Source organism: Beta vulgaris, chromosome 7 (genome assembly GCF_026745355.1).
Source record: "Beta vulgaris subsp. vulgaris cultivar EL10 chromosome 7, EL10.2, whole genome shotgun sequence".
Lineage (NCBI taxonomy): Eukaryota > Viridiplantae > Streptophyta > Magnoliopsida > Caryophyllales > Amaranthaceae > Beta > Beta vulgaris.
In genome coordinates this window covers 54,132,001-54,146,117 of record NC_079208.1, presented here as the reverse complement: position 1 = coordinate 54,146,117, position 14,117 = coordinate 54,132,001, and the positions used below count along the sequence as shown (strand labels likewise).

At 35.8% G+C, this 14,117-nt stretch overlaps 2 protein-coding genes across 3 annotated transcripts; one reads left to right on the top strand and one right to left on the bottom strand.

Annotated features, from left to right (window-relative positions):
• The first annotated feature begins 982 nt into the window (after positions 1–982).
• On the top strand, positions 983–1,671 carry LOC104899806 (cell wall / vacuolar inhibitor of fructosidase 1). The gene has a single exon (XM_010687076.4). The coding sequence runs from the start codon at positions 1,010–1,012 to the stop codon at positions 1,562–1,564; it is 555 nt and encodes a 184-aa protein (XP_010685378.2). The 5' UTR covers positions 983–1,009; the 3' UTR covers positions 1,565–1,671.
• Positions 1,672–3,015: 1,344 nt separating this feature from the next.
• On the bottom strand, positions 3,016–8,913 carry LOC104899805 (nucleosome assembly protein 1;4). 2 transcript variants are annotated; one of them, XM_010687075.4, is made up of 12 exons: positions 8,682–8,913; positions 8,548–8,591; positions 8,356–8,451; positions 5,700–5,792; positions 5,475–5,562; positions 5,290–5,351; positions 5,006–5,190; positions 4,743–4,920; positions 4,613–4,656; positions 3,917–4,133; positions 3,448–3,465; positions 3,016–3,340 (listed from the first exon to the last, which is right to left on the bottom strand). In XM_010687075.4, exons 1-12 carry the CDS (start codon positions 8,770–8,772, stop codon positions 3,272–3,274), a joined length of 1,185 nt encoding a protein of 394 aa, XP_010685377.2. In that variant the 5' UTR covers positions 8,773–8,913; the 3' UTR covers positions 3,016–3,271. The 2 variants fall into 2 exon arrangements, with proteins under 2 accessions (XP_010685377.2, XP_057252079.1); XM_057396096.1 differs by lacking the exon at positions 3,448–3,465.
• Positions 8,914–14,117: the final 5,204 nt, after the last annotated feature.

Here is a 14,117-nt window from a genome sequence, read left to right as displayed (position 1 = left end):
TTCTCTCTAAGGCTCTAATTAATAAATCACCTTTGAACAATGTACCTCATCTTCTTGGACATTTGTAATATAACTAGTATTTAGGCATGGGCCTTGTCACGAGTTAATATTGTTTTACGAATTTGATGTACATTTTTTTTCGTTCCCATTAAAATATACTCCCTCTAGACTTTATTAGTTTACCTCATTCTTTGAGGCACATTTGTCGATACACTAATTTGAACCTTAATATCTCTAACTTTCGATAAGCAAAAATTACAAAAAGCTGATATTTGAATAATACACATTTAGACGAATCCAACAAGATTTCACATGACTATATTTTCATTAAATACAAATTACAAGAGATAGCCAAAGTCACGTATGTGAATAGTATCAAAAGTCAAAACGGGTAAACTAATAAAGACCGGAGGGAGTATTAAGGAAAACTCAACATTCAAAAGGTACATATATATTAATATGGACACTTAAAGCATGATTAGAAGTTGGTTGAGATGGTAATTGTGTCATGTATGACAGCAAGAGGTCACGGGTTCAAGTCAAGCTAATTTTATTTTTGTTAATTGACATGACTTATGTACACATTGCACAAGTCTAATGATGTGATATGTGATGAGTATACATTGTCATGCACACCTTTTAAAATATTTGTATAGATATGGCCATATGATTGCATTTTCTTTATCAGAAACAAAATATATTAATTTGGATTTTATTAGCCTTCATTTAACCTTACACTATACCTCATTGAGCCTAATTTACTTTTAATTTTTTTATTAAAGGTTAAAAGAACACTGCTGAACCTTAAACAATGAACTATAACTAATTTGCGCCCACAGAAACTACTAACTAATGAGTCATGAAATCATACAAGCCGCAACATTTTCAAAGAGTGCACCCCACCATTTGCTAGGTTCACACTTAACACACCAACAAATCTACATTCCCTCTATATAAGGCAGGGAAACCTCATACACTATTTGTTTTGTAGTAAATACACACACTAATCATGACAACAATAAACACCCTTACACCACATCTTCACCTCCTCTTCATTACCCTTCTTACACTATCCACCACCTCTACTTTGGCGTACTCTCGCAAGACCACCAACGACCTTGTAACCACTACGTGCAAGCAAACACCCGACCCGATTCTTTGCGAAGCTTCGCTCCGATCAGACTCTCGGAGCTCCAAGGCTGCTGACTCTGAAGGTTTGATCCTGATCATGATCGACGTTGTCAAAACTCGCTTTTCGGACTCGTTTCGATATGTAGAGGACTTGACCCGGAAGACCCATGACCCGGCTGTAATCCGGGCCCTGCAAGAGTGTAAGCAACTCTATCGGGTTGTGTTAGATGTAAGTGTAGGTTTAGCAGTGAGAGCAGTAAAGCAAGGGGATCCGAAATTCGGGGAACAAGCTATGGTGGATGCGGGTAATGAGGCCGAGGGGTGTCGGATGGCGTTCCCAGAAGGTAAGGTTCCGGGTCGGATCGTGGGTCGAACACGGATGCTCCATGGAGTATCTAATGTGGCTGCTTCTATGATTAAGAGTTTGGAATGATGTTTTTTGTGATTTATGGTTAGCAAAGTATACAAGTATTTGACTATATGTCAAGGTATGTTGACATGTTTCCTTGAAAAATAAACGTCTCAGGAGCCTTGTCTATACTCTATACATCGTTTTTGTATCTAAATCCTAACCAAAATTTCCCTACATATTTACCTGCTTCCCAAATAAAGTATTAGATAAGTTGGCCTATTTACAAAAGCGCTAAATTGCAATTCATGTGCTCATGTTTCACAACTCACAGGTTTACCACTTTACAATCCCCATATCATTATAATCATATTCATTAAACTATGACTAATATATTATTGACTATAATTAAAATATGATGGATCTATGAAGTACTGTATTGCTGATACGTCACGTTACAAACAACTCTTTCACAACTTCGTTCGAAATAAGAGAGATGAGTTCATTCATTATCCACGTATACCATCTGAATAGCGCACCCAAGACTAATATTTACATTTAGAACTCTATATTTATGATATGTTTACTCATTTGGTGATTTCAAATAGCCAATAAGCAAACAATAATATCAAGTGTATTATGTTCACAGTATACTCGGATATATAATAATTTTTGTTGAAAGAAGGATATAGGGTTGGAAATTGACGCGTTGATCTCACGATGCGCAGTAATGAGAAAGCGAGGCAAAATTCAAGTTTATCGGGAATCATGGAGATTGGGCCATGCTTTACTTTTTTTTGGTTACAAAAAGCCATAAGATGACCTATATAATATCTTATCTCACGCAAATTTAGTGCGCCTCTTCCTGTACTTTCCATATGACTAAAGACAACCTTGAAAATGAACCTGAAAGTACAGCTGTGTCCCTATCCTTTCAACACTTGTACACATCAATTATTGCGCTTTGCAGTCTTCACATACAATTAAAACTCTCAGATTCTGAAAGAGATTTCTCAGTGAAAATTAACTTATCGGTTACAACTGATTAAAAGTTCAAGAATCGGGTCATCATATTGATGACAATCAGTTATTAACTGCTATTTATGCGAAACTATTAATTCAATTTGGCCCTACAAGTGTAATGTTTCACACAAAAAAATGATTTTAGCAAGTGATTCAAAGCTCAAATTCATGCAGCAGATTCGAGTTTGGTTTCAATTTAATTTCAGATTATAAAACCTACTCAGGCGTAACATAATATGACAAATGAGTTCAATCAGGTCAGATTCCCATTTTTGTAAATAATTTCTGGTCAGGTTTTGATCTGGAATTCGAGGCTCATCAGTAATTACCAGCTCTGGTAAAAGCTGATCCAGATGCAAGATAGAACAAGAGCAATAAATTTTCCAAATTTGGCGCCCCGGCAATGGCATATATACAAATCTCAAATGAAAGCAAAAGAAATTGAAACCACAAACTTCTACGAACAAAACCAACTCAGGCGCCGATCCAACAGTGAACAGTGGAAAGGCAAGTGAAGAGAATAAATATATATAAATAACCCATATATTATAAATCTTCACTTTCAAACCCACAAATCGAGCAAAAGACACAATGACCCAAGCACATTACAGAACCTCCACGAAAGGGAAAATGGGAAGACACAATGAATCAAGCAATTGATAACATAAAGATTTGCAACTATCAAAACTCCAGGGCATAATCCCCTCTAGGATACCAACGTAGACCAGACACCCTTCAAGCCTGCATTTTCAGCTACCACAAGCACAGCTATTGCTGCTTGCATTCAGGAGGGCGCTCACCTGCTGGACCTTGCCCAGAATGAGCCCTTCCACCCTTCTGTAGATAAAACACAGTTCCATTTCACATATTTTGAAGATAATTTGTTTGGGAGGGAAGGGGGAACAAGCTCTCAAGTATTCAAATAATGATAATCATTAATTCACCTTAGATCCAGACGATGGCTGCAAAAAGAAAAATAAAGAAAACCAGGATTAGAAGAGTCTCCGGTCAATCACGGATTTCATCAGTATTATGTTTTTTTATTAAAAACAGAAAGAAAGTTAAATCATAACTAAGGGGTCGTTTGATTCAAGATATGGAATGAAAAGGGAATGGATACAAATAGAGGAGGGGAATGGTAACAAAAATGGTTACCTTTATTGAGTGTTTGGTTCAAGCCAAGGAATAAAAATGAAGGGTAACCATTAACTTCAAGTAATGGATTTTGTTACTTGAGGGGAAGGGAAGGTAACAAATTGGGGGAATCCATTACCATCAAGTAATGGTAAGGGATTGATTAGGGGTTGAACCAAAAAAAAAAAAGGGAATCAATAATTGATTCCGTTTTTTTAAACCCAAAAATAGTGAACCAAAGACTCCTAAACACTGACTTGAAGCATCTCATTCTCATACCTTCTTCCTGTTCTTAACTTCCACCTCGACATCATCCTCATCGTCCTCGTCATCTTCCTCATCATCATCGTCATCCTCCTCCTCATCATCATCATCATCATCCCCTTCATCATCATCGTCATCATCATCATCTATATCATCAAACTCATCACCCTGAACAGCCTCTCCAGTAAACCAAGACACAGCATGGGGAATAATTTTATCTCGAATGGTAGATCTGTATCATGAGAAGACATGTTCTCAGTAAATTAGTTACAAGGCAAAATAAAAAACTTCAAAATCCTGAGTACAAGACAAGACAATGTCATCAATTGAGCATAAATGGGAGATCTATCACCCGAGTTTGTGTATGCATTTTTGTAGCTTCTTTGGTGTAGGACCTATCACCCCCTTCTCTTATTTAGTGCACATTTGGTTGAACATGGGAAGTAATATTTCCTATTAATTTGCTTTTCCCACGTATATCCTAGGAAGTACAATAACTTATTTGGTTGATCAAATTCTTATTAGCTAAGGGACCTACGTAAGCAACTTTTCTGTACACTTCCTACATTTTGGCTAACCAAACAAGTTGACTTATTTTTTACTTCCTACAAACTCTGCCTATATTTTTCTATGTTAACCAAAAAAGCACTTAGTTAGCTAAAAATAGCCAACAAGAATTTTTCAATCACAATGCGATTACTTCATACTTACCCAATCTCATAGTCTTGCTCCATCAGATTCTGAAGTTCCTCAGCCTGTCATATATCAAATTAGTAGTGGTTAGTACTAGTAGTTACATGTGGACAGTTATTATATAGAGCACCAGAAAAATCTAACTTACTGCATCCTCGTCAAGATCATCATCATCATCAGGAACCTGAGGAGGGTTGAAGAAGTTAAAGAAGCTTTCACAACTCTCAGTCTTAGTGATAGGTTTGGCATTCTTTGACCCCTTCTTAGGCTTCTTCTTCAGAATCTTTTGTGTCAAACATTTTCCCGGAAGCCATTCAATCTCCGTTCTGCAAAGAAACAAAACAAAGAGATATTACATCAAGTGACACGGGAAATAATATACTGTAATCAAATTACCAATTGGCAGCTTACCCTATTGCCTTCTCTAAAATTGGCTCATCCTCATCAATCATGTGATAAGTTTTACTAAGAACAGTATTTTTAAAGTACGGATTTGTATCAAAAAAGAACTCAAGCTTGAATCCCTTTGGATCATCAATCCTGGCCCACTTGATATCTTTGAGATATTTGAGAGCTCCTTCATCCCTCTCTGTAATCTGCAATCAAAAAGCAAGTCACATTTCTGTTCCAATTCTTCACTGAAGCTGAATGAGTGTAAGGAAAAGATTAAACAGAAATCAAAAAGTAGTGCTCACCTCTTCAGCCAAAACTTCATTGGTCTTCATTGCAGTGACCCAAAAGTTCGGTACTCCTGTCTCTGAGGAAAGTATAAGAGAAAGAAAAGATTCACACTACTCCATTAATACACAACTTTGCACGTCTATGCCCATCACCACAATCTGTAAACAGCGAAAGATGAGCTTAAATATTGCCTTCTTACCTTCCGCTGCTTTTTCCTCTCCTTGCTCTGAAATGGTTTCATTTGTGATCCCTTCAACTTCAACGACCCCATTAACAATGTCATATCTCTGCAATTAAAGGGAATAAAACCAGAAGGAGCATTCAAAATTATATCAAACCCATATAATAGGTAAGTAAAAGGACTGCTTATGGAGAGGCAAGAATAATGAAATCACTAGCTCTCTGACTTTGATTCTATACACACCTTTGTGTAAAGTGGTTCATAGAGCTTTTGGTATTTAGCTTCAAGAGCAGCCCTCTCCTCAAAAAATTTAGCCTCGAGGTCATCATGTTGACCCTGTATGAAAATTCATATTAGAAAGGGTCTCTTGAACTTTCCAACTAAGATAAAAGAGAGAATCAGGGTGTCATGTATATGTAGTATGACGGATACCAGACACTTGTGCAAAGCAAAACAACTACAAATGGGCTCAAAGGCCAAAACATCCATAGCACACATGCAGCATTCTGCCACAAACAACACCATACAAGAAAATTATGGTAGTCTCTTTCCTTCAAATAATATTTGATTTCCAATCACACGAACAATCCATTATACAGAAACCTACAATGTGAAATCCTTTTACTGACAAGTGATGGCTCATTCAGTATGTGGGAATGAGGAGATGGGAGAGAGAATGAAGAAAAATTCTTAAAAGAATGTTTGGTACAGAGGAGACATGATCGATAAGGGAATCGCCGAATTGGAGTGAACGTTGAAGGCCTTTCACACCGACAAATAGAATTAAGAAGAAGGGACTTAGACTGCGGTCATATCTTCCTTATGTACCTATTATTAAGTATTAACTAGTATTAATGACACATACTTCCCCCTTTTTTTTCCCTATTTTATTATTTTGACTTTAAACTATTTATGTAATAGCTTTGACCGTAATTTTTTGACTAACATATTAAAACAAATATTAGTAGTTAAGATGATAATATAGATATATATATATATATATATATATATAATATATATATATATTATATATATATATATATATAATATGTCAATGAATATTTTTAAGATGGGACCTTTGAATACTTTTAGCTAATGGTTAATTATAGATATTAATGGTCAAAGTTGTGCAATAGCATACGTGAAATCTCATATGATGCAACAGAAGGAAAAAAAAAAAAAAAAAAAAGAGAAAGTAATAGTTATTTTCCATCTGTTCCCAATTCTAACACTTGCAAGCCATATATTGGGGTAGAAGCCAAATTCATTCCAACTCCCACATACCAAACGAACTAGAAGGCAATAATAAATGTATGTAGAACTCATGCAACATGTATCTCCATTCTGTAGGGGAAGAGGAGGAGGGGACACCAAACCCCCGTAAAAAAGCAATATCTCAACTTTTAAAAAAAAATATCAAAACATAAGACTACAAATAAATTGACTACCTTACGTGGAAACATTAAGTTCCAAAATCAAATTGTCAACATTAAATTATTATATCATTTGATGGAACAACCCCATGACTATCTGTTACATACAACTTCACCGTTATTAATTTTAAAAAATTCAAAACACTCTCTAAAGTTTAAACAAACTATGGAATCTTCATCTTCTCTCTTTTGTAATCTTTTTCCTCTTCTCCCTTAAAATAATTGTTACCTACTTTATTGGTATATGCTTTCACACACATTGCGTGCATATAAGGCTAGTTCCTTTATAGTGACACCCATATAAATAGAAGCATTCAAAACCAGGACTTAATACCACACTAAGACTAACAATATGTAATAGCATGTTATCCAAAATAAAAAGAAAAGAAAAGGTTAAATAATGAGTCCATTAGACAACAAGTATTCAGTATTGCATATTGCACCAGTAAAGACCAGGTACTACTCTGAAAGACTATGCAAGCTGTATCACAAAAAGGTGATGTAAGAGCTGCGGGTGCTGGCTGAAATCATGGTGATCATATTAGTCATCCCAATTAGCACTGAACATGTCATCGCAAAAATCTAAAAAAAAAAAAATGTTCCAACATAGAAGGCATTTTGACCTTCTCATGAGCAATCACACTGAACATAAGGTTCAAATCAAAAGGAATGATAAAGTGATTTCTATCTCAACAAATGTTAGTACCATTGCCATCATAAGTGATGTGTCTCTCAAAGAGGCGCCAAATACCATCAGAACTCAGCAATAGCAGTCCGTAACCCTACAACTACAAGAGTGGACATTTACTGGAGAATAGTTACTTTCCAAACAGTCAGTGAGTTTCACCCATGATCAATCCCTAGTCCTACTCATCTATAAGTGGTAGCACAAGAAAGCCAACTGCACCAACTTCCACTAATGACACCTAGCTTATCTTTTTTCTTCTCCTACAACTTCACAATTGGCCATCAATAATCTCAAGAGACGCTAAAGAACAGAAGCCAGCAACTATAAAGTAACTAAAACCAAAATTCACAAATAACGCACCATTTCCCTCTCATGACATTAACAATTGACAGAGGCAAAGTTCCAAATCCCCTCCACAGAAAAAAAAAAAAAAAAAAAAAAACACAAACTTGCAATGCCTGATTACAATAATCAGAACCACAATGAAGATCACACAATTCCCCCAATGATCAACCATACGAATAAACCCTCGAAAATCATCGAATTCAAGAAGCAATCAAACTCCTAGAAATCGCTCAAAATGCCACCAAACACAAAAATTGTTCCACCTATATATACTAATTCGAAAGTCAAAACCACCAATTGAACTAAAAAACAACCTCACACATCACCACCATAAATCATAAATGCGATTGTGTTTTTACTTGCAAAAAAACAATGACATCAGCCAAATTATAAAAAATAATCAATTAGTAAACTATCGAAAGCGAGAAATGACCTGAATCTCTCGAAGTGCTTCAACACGCTTACGAACGTTAGGTGTTAATGATTCAAGTATATCGGAATGTTCTCCAGCCAGATGCTGCAACTTATTCTACACACACAAAAAAAATCGAAAAAAATTAAACCCTAAATTAACAAGTAATTTCTTCATTGAAAAACCCTATATTCAAAATTTTGAAAAAAGTACCTTAAGCGCATTTACAAGACCAGCTCTATCCTCTGCACTCAAAGCTAAAATCAATACAATAAAAAATGCGTTAAATTGGAAAAATTAATTTTGAAAAAATGATATAAAAAAGGGAAGGATGAAAGGGGAAAAACCTGCGGCGGCGGCGGGGAGGTTGACGGCGAGATCAGACATGTCTAATTGATCTTTGTTGTTGGTGTTGTTGGTGTTGTCGTTGTTGCTCATTTTGGCGGCGTTGATTTTGATTGTGGAAAGAGGAGAGAGAAAGAGAGAATGAAGGAAAAATGAGTCGAGTCGGCGGTTTTCCGTCTATCTCAAATTCTATTTTCTCTCTCCTCTTTTCTGTTCAGGTTTTATTTTTAAAGACGAGACGTCTAGAGTCTAGAGACTCTAGACCCAGTAAGTTCGTGTTCTCACTTTGATGTTTGATCTCGTCGACTTACGCACGCGCGCTGCTTAACCTAAATTGTGACTCAGTATTACACCCGCAGCGTTGAGGTGGTGGAGTAATGATATCGCTTCAGCCTTCATACTAGAAATACTTCTTTCATTTAGAAATAATTGCATCATGTCTAACTTTCATGCATGTCAATGTATGATTCCCTCATTAATATCTTTAATTATCAATAAGTAAAAATTATAAAAAAATTATATTTAAAAAATTTGCATTGAGACAAATCTAACAAGACCCCCACATGACTATGTTTTTCCCAAAATATAAATCACCAAAGACAATCTAAGTGTAAGATGTGAATAGTGCACAAAATAGAAATGGTGCAACTATTTCTAAACACAGGAAGTATTATACAAGTCGATCCTTAACATAAAATTAGACAAACTCAAGGCTTTTTTCTAACAAACTCATTCTATTTCACTTTAACCCAACACTATCTTTGTTTTTTTTTTTTTTTTTGATGAACCCAAGTACCCAACACTAGAGGTGTCAAAAACTGGGCCGACCCACGGGTGAACCCGCATGCGACCCAGACCCAACCTGTTCCGAGCCGAGAGTGGTCGGTTGGAAAGCCGACCCATTCCGACCCAGTGTTCACCCGTGCCCAGTTTAACCCGTGGAATTAGTAACCCAGCCTAGTTGGGCCGACCCAGTTGTACCCGTACCCAGTTGCACCCGTGAATAACGACCCAGACCCAACCTGTTTCCGACCCAAAATGACCCGCACCCAACTTCACCCGCCAATGACCCAGTTAAACCCACCCAGTTATCACCCAACCCAGTTATCACCCAACCCAGTTACCACCCAACCCAGTTGTGACCCAACCCAGCTATCACCGACCCAGTTGTGACCCAACCCAGCTATCACCGACCCAGTTGTGACCCAACCCAGCTATCACCGACCCAGTTGTGACCCAACCCAACTATCACCGACCCAGTTATGACCCAAACAACAATTAGACAAATCAAACAACAATTATAGTAGAATATCCATCAAATACATAGGATTTGAACTTTTTTTTTGAGGGGCATAGGATTTGAACTTGAATACACCACAACCTACGTAGGATTTGAACCTACAACCTTTGTGCAAATGCACAATGCTCTACCAATTGAGCTAGTAGGTTATACAGGAGCAAAATTTGTCTTAACAATCGAAGCTAGTAGTTTATACAGGAGCAAAAATTTTCTAATGGAGCTACAAAATATACAACACAAGTAGCAAAGATTATTGTCTGAATAAACACATTAAGATTTAGAGCAGCTTATTTTAGAACTAGGGACATGCGAACGTCAAAAAACTACCAGAACAATAACCATGAAACTATAAATCATATCATTTTAATATAAAATCTGGTCCTCTAGCAAACTGCAGCTGCTGCGTGCATCATCATCAAAAGACAGCAAGTTCAGCACTGTAATTAGTAAAATGGATAATAATGCATTATGGAAATTCAAGCATTGATAAACAACCAATCTCTAATTAACTTACGAATATTTTTTTCTGATTTGAGAAAATAACCTGAAATCTCTTATAATTAAGCTAATCCATCACTTTTCAATTCACTCCTGAAACAGATCCAACCAAAATAGCTTGAAACAAAATTGAAATATGAAGTCAGAGTCAAATTCACATCTATAAAAGAACGAAATTAAAGAACAATGGAGTATAATTGCAATTTCATAGAAAACACAGAGGATTTACGATGGAATAAAACATAGATAATTAAATTATTATAATCTTAGAGAATAATTTCAGAGAACAGAAAAAAAATATGCATATAGATCGTACTTGGTCACTGGCTTTGGATTCATCTTTGCGTATAAACAGTTCTCTGGATTCATCTATCGTAATGGGGAAAAAAATTAACACCTTTTGAGAGATTTCTTTCTGGGAAGAACGATAAAGAGAAAAGTTTAAGCAAAACGAAATGGAAACTCGCCAAAAGTAGGAAAATGATGAAAACAATAAGGCAACTGAAGTAGGGAATTCATGAAGGAGAAGCATTTGCTGTAAGATCTAAGAGGAGGGTGGAGAGGGGAGACGAAGATGGAAAAAGGAAGATGGAGGTGGCGATGGGCGAAAGAGGTGGTGAAGAGGCGTGACAGAAGTGAAAAAATAATAGGGTTTGAGAGGGGGGGGGGGCTAAAAAACGGGGGGTTTTATATCAAATAGAACTTTAGGTTTTTGATCTTAATTCATCCGTTGGATTGAATATTTAAGGACTGAGATTAGCTCTCATTCTAATTATGAATTTCTTTTTTATTTTTCAGAAGAGAGTAAGAGAGTAGAGAATGAAGGGCTTAGCTTTGCTTTTCTCTAATCAATGGTCTCAATTCATGATCCATCACATTCTTCTTTGACCAATGAGCATTGAGAGTAACCAAGCACATGGATTGCTAAGTTAATATCCATCAATGGTTCAATTTTGATCTTTCTTAAATCAATGGCATTAAATATTCTAAATTTGTGATTATAGTATTGATTTGTTTAGTAATTTAGTTAACTTCTTAAACTAGTATTATTGTTATAAATTAATAGAAATTTCAAAATTTTATTAGTATTATTAATTTTAAATAAATTATTATTAAAAACTTCAAAAATTATAAATATGCGAAGTTTCGAACATGTTACAAGTTACTAATTAGTGCTTATAAGTTACAACTTACAGGTGGTGATTAGCGCTTACAATTTCGACCTATGTGTGGTTTGATTATTAATGTATCAATCATTAATCAATATTCACTAATCATTATCAATGTACAATTTATAAGTTTAAACAAACTTCATCCTTTTAATGCTTTCCTATATATAATTTCATAAGTTCTACTTTATCACTTCATGTCTCCATCTTCGTACGATCTAATACAAAATACAAAATATCTTAAACGGACCATGTAAACCATATACACCAATTAGCTTATCGACTTCTATAAATAAATTGATCTAATCCAATATCAGCATATATATACATTAGCCTTATGCAATAACAAATTGTTTCAAATTTTTTATGTGTTTAGATGTATTCACATATATAACATCTAATAGAATAAGTTAATAACAACTCAACTAATCAACTTGTTTTGCTCTAGTAATATGTTTTGTATTTGCAATAGATTAAGCTTAATCAAGGTTCACTTGGATAGATCACTGTTATTTTCAATTACTTTGTCCACTTACATTGATATATTATATAATCTAGTATCAACTTATTTCAGTTATATTAGATATTTGCTCTAGTAATATATTTTAACTGCTATGGATTCAACCGTTGGTTGGTTTAACTGTTTGGATAAAATTGGTTTAAACTGCAACTGATCATTGTTACTTGTTGAGTTGTTCCATGACGATGAAAAGTCGAACAATTTTATAATTACAAATTAATTGAGATGCTTTCATTAATGTTTTAATGTCAACCTAATTCTTTAATTCTAACTCTTTTTGTTGGTATATAGTAACTGATTCAGATTTCAGACAAAAGAGTGAGTAAGTCACTAACTAACAAAATGTTTAAGTTTAATAGTTTATTAACCCTAACACTATACGTCTATAATCAATAATCCTTATGGTTGTTTGTTGTTAGTTGTTAGTTGTTACTTGTTACTTGTTATATGTTAGTTGTTACTTGTTACTTGTTACTTGTTACTTGAATACATATGCAATCATGAATAAGAATAACTAAATAACAGAATAACTAATGAGCGATACTTAGTAACTTAGGCAATAGGCCAATTACTAATAGCCAATAATGGTGAATGACCCAATAATATAAGTATAATTTATAAGTCTTACTTTAGTAACATTTCAAATTATTCCGATATCGATTTCTTTCGACCCAAGTAACCCGAAAGCCGATTTCTTCCGACCCAAGTAATTCCGAAAGCCGCATTATTCCTACCCAAGTTATTCCGATATCGATTTCTTCCGACCCAAGTAACCCGAAAGCCTATTTCTTCCGACCCAAGTAATTCCGAAAGCCGAATTATTCTGACCCAAATTATTCCGATATCGATTTCTTCTGACCCAAGTAACCCGTAAGCCGATTTCTTCCGACCTTAGTAATTCCGAAAGCCGAATTATTCCGACCCAACTTATTCCGATATCGATTTCTTCTGACCCAAGTAACCCGAAAGCCGATTTCTTCTGACCTTAGTAATTCCGTAAGCCGAATTATTCCGAGTTCCGACCCAAGTTATTCCGATATCGATTACGACCCAAGTAACCCGAAAACCGATTTCTTCCGACCCAAGTCATTCCGAAACCCGATTTCTTCCGACCCAAGTTATTCCGATATCGATTTCTTCCGACCCAAGTAACCCAAAAGCCGATTTATTCCGACCCAAGTCATTTCGAAACCCAATTTTTTCCGACCCAAGTCATTCCGAAACCCAATTTCTTCCGACCCAACTTATTCCGAAAGCCGATTTCTTCCGACCCAAGTTATTCCGAAAGCCGATTTGGACCGACTTCACCTTATTCCATTCCGACCCAAATTCACCCAACCCAGATACCGGCCGACCCAGTCTCACCCGACCCAATTTTGACCCAGTTCCGAGATCCCCTCACCCAGTTTCACCCGACCCAAGTTCACCCGACCCACCCAGTTCCGACCCATGAAACAGTGTCACCCAGATTATTCCGACCCAAATCATTCCGACCCAGCTTGGGTCAACCCAAACCCAGCCAGTGACCCAGATTGACACCTCTACCCAACACTATCTTAGTCATCTCTTATCTTCCCCTTTCTTTGTTTTCTTGATTCTCGAACTACCATCGAAAATAACTCGATGGTCTTACCGAACGTATTAAACTAGACAAATGGATTAAACTAGTCACTAAATGGGTTAGAAAATGTCATTACTAAATAGATTAATCTGGTCACGAAATAAATTAAACAGGTCCCTAAATAGATTAAATTAGTCACTATATTAAAAAAGGTGATATGTTCTCTTTTTAATATTGGACTTGAACCATGCCTAATTTTAAACTAAAAGTAGGCGGTCTCTTACAAGACCAATTGCTAGAAGTATTGTATCTTATACAAGTCGATCCTATTTATATTTTCTGACACTTTCTTTTCTTAGTATGATAACTTAGGCCCCGTTCTTCTACCAT